Source organism: Bison bison, unplaced genomic scaffold (assembly GCF_000754665.1).
Source record: "Bison bison bison isolate TAMUID 2011002044 unplaced genomic scaffold, Bison_UMD1.0 scf7180017864519, whole genome shotgun sequence".
NCBI lineage: Eukaryota > Metazoa > Chordata > Mammalia > Artiodactyla > Bovidae > Bison > Bison bison.
In genome coordinates, this window is record NW_011495072.1 from 12848184 (window position 1) to 12851384 (window position 3201).

The 3201-nt window shown below is 41.6% G+C and overlaps 1 protein-coding gene across 2 annotated transcripts in view; it reads left to right on the forward strand.

The window, feature by feature from the left end:
- VAV3 (vav 3 guanine nucleotide exchange factor) overlaps nucleotides 1-3201 on the forward strand; it is a 436414-nt gene that overhangs the window by 203569 nt on the left and 229644 nt on the right. For both annotated transcript variants that reach the window (XM_010830944.1, XM_010830945.1), the window contains exon 5: nucleotides 2092-2200. In XM_010830944.1, the coding sequence (XP_010829246.1) occupies nucleotides 2092-2200 (109 nt within the window). The remainder of the gene's footprint in view (nucleotides 1-2091; nucleotides 2201-3201) is intronic.

A 3201-nucleotide genomic window follows, 5' to 3' on the forward strand; every position in this document is an offset into this window, starting at 1 on the left:
TCTCAGATTGGTTCAGCCCTTCTCTGGATCTCCCCTCACTCACCTGGGCGGGACTCCACCCTTCACATCACCAGGCTCTGCACACCTGCCTGCCTTCACACAGCTTGGCATCCTTTGTCTGAATACTCATCCCGTCTTCTCACTCAGTGTGTCATCCCTGAGGGCAGCAACTGTGTCTGCCTCATCTGCAGCTATATCTCCTGAAACATGGTATTTATTCCCCAGATACATGTTGAGTAAATAAATACACTGCAGATCCAGTTCGGATGTAATATCTTCTGTGAAGCTTTCCCTGACTTCCTTAGTCAGAGTATTGCTCACTCTTTCCTCTGAATCATAGAATTCTGTGTTTCTGTGCTGTTTTCCACATTAGACTATGGGAGAGCCCTTGGATCTTCTGGATCTAGGCATTCTTCTGTATCTTCTGGGTCTGGCAATCAGTAGGTTCTTAGTAGAAATCAGGTAGGTGGGTAGACAGGAGGACAAGTCATCTTGGAATGAGTTTTCTCAGAGCAGAGTTCTCTGTATTGCTCTCCCTTAAGGCGCCTTTCTTTCTTCTGGGTATTTGACAGTTATTTTCTGTCAAATGCCTCCAAATAACTCTTCCTGACAAACACAGACAACCTTGTGATTGCCCCTACTTTGAAAAATGCTCTGAGTTGCACAGTGACATTTATACCTACAATGTTTTTATTTTTGTACGTATCAATTTATAATGTTCTATCTGCACAGGCCCAAGAGAAATGCTAAGGGCTGGCAGTATTGGAGGAGTGGAATTTCTTTTCCAAGAGAGGTTAATGCTTCTTTCTAACATACCTTAATTTATTAATCTCAGTTCTTTGGCATTGTTTGTTAGTAGAAGCTATTTATGGAGCTCTTGAACGGAAAGGAAAAAGTCTTGAGTAGTGATAGAATGGGTGACAGGTAGAAGCAGCTGTTTCTGCTTTGACTGAACAGGTTTACTGTCTCACATGAAGAGTTTAGGGACGATACATCAATCAGTCACTGTGGAAGCATTCATGGAAGCTTTAAAAGTAGAGATTATTTTCCACTGCTGGGAGACTAGCAGAAGAATTTAAAAGGCTTTTAAAAATGTCTTGTAGCCTTGGGACCTTTTCTTTAAGCAAAATACAAATAAAACAGATAAAAAGGAATCTGACTCAAAGGGAACCTATGGGTATCCTTTGCGTGGCCTTGAAGGAACATGGTTTGAAAACTATTGCACTAGATATTGATGATTATAATCAACATAAATTACCGCTCTAAAGAGATTATTTATAACAGAGTAACTCCTTCCCAACTCCCCTGTCTTCTCCATAGTATATCCTTTAATACAGATGATGAAACTGAGACTTTTGTTTTTTGGCCAAGGCATGTGAGATCTTAATTTCCCAACCAGGAAATGAACCTGGGGCTAGGGTGGTGAAAATGCCTGGTCCTAACCACTGGACCATCAGGGAATTCTCATGAGGCCTTGACATATGAACAGCGGGAGGCAGTAAAATAGAGCAGGAAGAGAGGAGGATAGTTAAATAGCATCACTCACTCAATGGACATGAAGAGCACATTCTGGGAGGTCGTGGAGGACAGAGGAACCCGGTGTGCTGCAGTCCATGGATCCACAAAGAGTTGGATACGACTTAGCAACTGAACAACAATAACAATAATAAAGCAGTTAAAATACTCAGGGTGTAAGATAGCCTGAATTTTAAATCCTAGCTTTGCCCTGTGATGAGCTGTGTCATTCTGGGCAAGTCAAAGAATCTTTTGTTCTCTCAAAATGCTTGTCACTATGACTGACCAAGCAACATGCCTACCTGTTAACACAGTAAATGCTGGGCCTGGGCAAACGAGGATAATCCATGCAGAGTGGTGTAGGAGAGGCCCAGTGGGTGTTAGGTCATTACCACCACTGTCGGATTCTGTTGTTTGTCATTGTTCTTATCAGGAGGGACAGAACTGGAATGTGAGCCTTTCACTCGTTCCACTCTAGTTGATCCGGATTTTCTACTAAAATCCAGTAACCTGTTTCTCACTATTGTATTTACTGCATGATAGAAAATGACATTTATGTTGTACCCTTTGTTTCAGTGAAACCCACGTGGAAGATGAAGAGGGTCTGTACGACTGTGTATATGGGGAGGATGAAGGTGGTGAGGTGTATGAGGACCTGATGAAGGCGGAGGAAGCACAGCAGTCGGTAGGACTTTGACTTGGCTAGGACTTTTTTAAGTTACTCTGAGTATTTTATAAGCAAAGTGATTACTTGAAGGACTAATTAATGTAATAATTATAATTAATACAATATTTATGCTAAAATTAAAATTATAATAAATACAATAGTTATAATTAGTCTAACATCTGCTGGAGTCGCCTTTTTTTGTATCTTGCTTTTAACTATATAACCATGACTTATTAGTCTGAATTATTTTATTAGGAAAGTGATTATTTGAATGGCTAATATAATTATAATTAATAACATAAAATAATATTCATGTAATAAGTATATTAATTGCAATTGTAATGAAATGATTGTAATTAATATAATAGTTAAAATTATTTAGTAACTTCTGCTGGAATCATTTTTTGTTTTCTTTTTTATGTTTAAAAAGTGTTAGTCACTCAGTCGTGTCAGACTCTTTGTGACTCCCATGGACTGTAGCCTGTCAGGCTCCTCTGTCCATGGAATTCTCCAGGCAGGAATACTGGAGTGAGTAGCCATTCCCTTCTCCAGGGGATCTTCCTGACCTAGGGATTGAATCCAGGTCTCCCACATTACAGGCAGATGCTTTACCATCAGAGCCATCCCTTTTTATGTATAACTGTATAACCATGTGGAAGAGGCAATGGCACCCCACTCCAGTACTCCTGCCTGGAAAATCCCATGGACGGAGGAGCCTGGAAGGCTGCAGTCCATGGGGTCGCTGAGGGTCGGGCACGACTGAGCGACTTCACTGTCACTTTTCACTTTCATGCATTGGAGAAGGAAATGGCAACCCACTCCAGTGTTCTTGCCTGGATAATCCCAGGGACGGGGGAGCCTGGTGGGCTGCCGTCTATGGGGTCACACAGAGTCAGACACGACTGAAGCGACTTAGCAGCGGCAGCAGTATAACCATGACATACTATTGCATTTAGAGGCGTATGAACATGGTGTTGGGCTTCCCAGGTAATGCTAGTGGTAAAGAACATGTCTGCCGA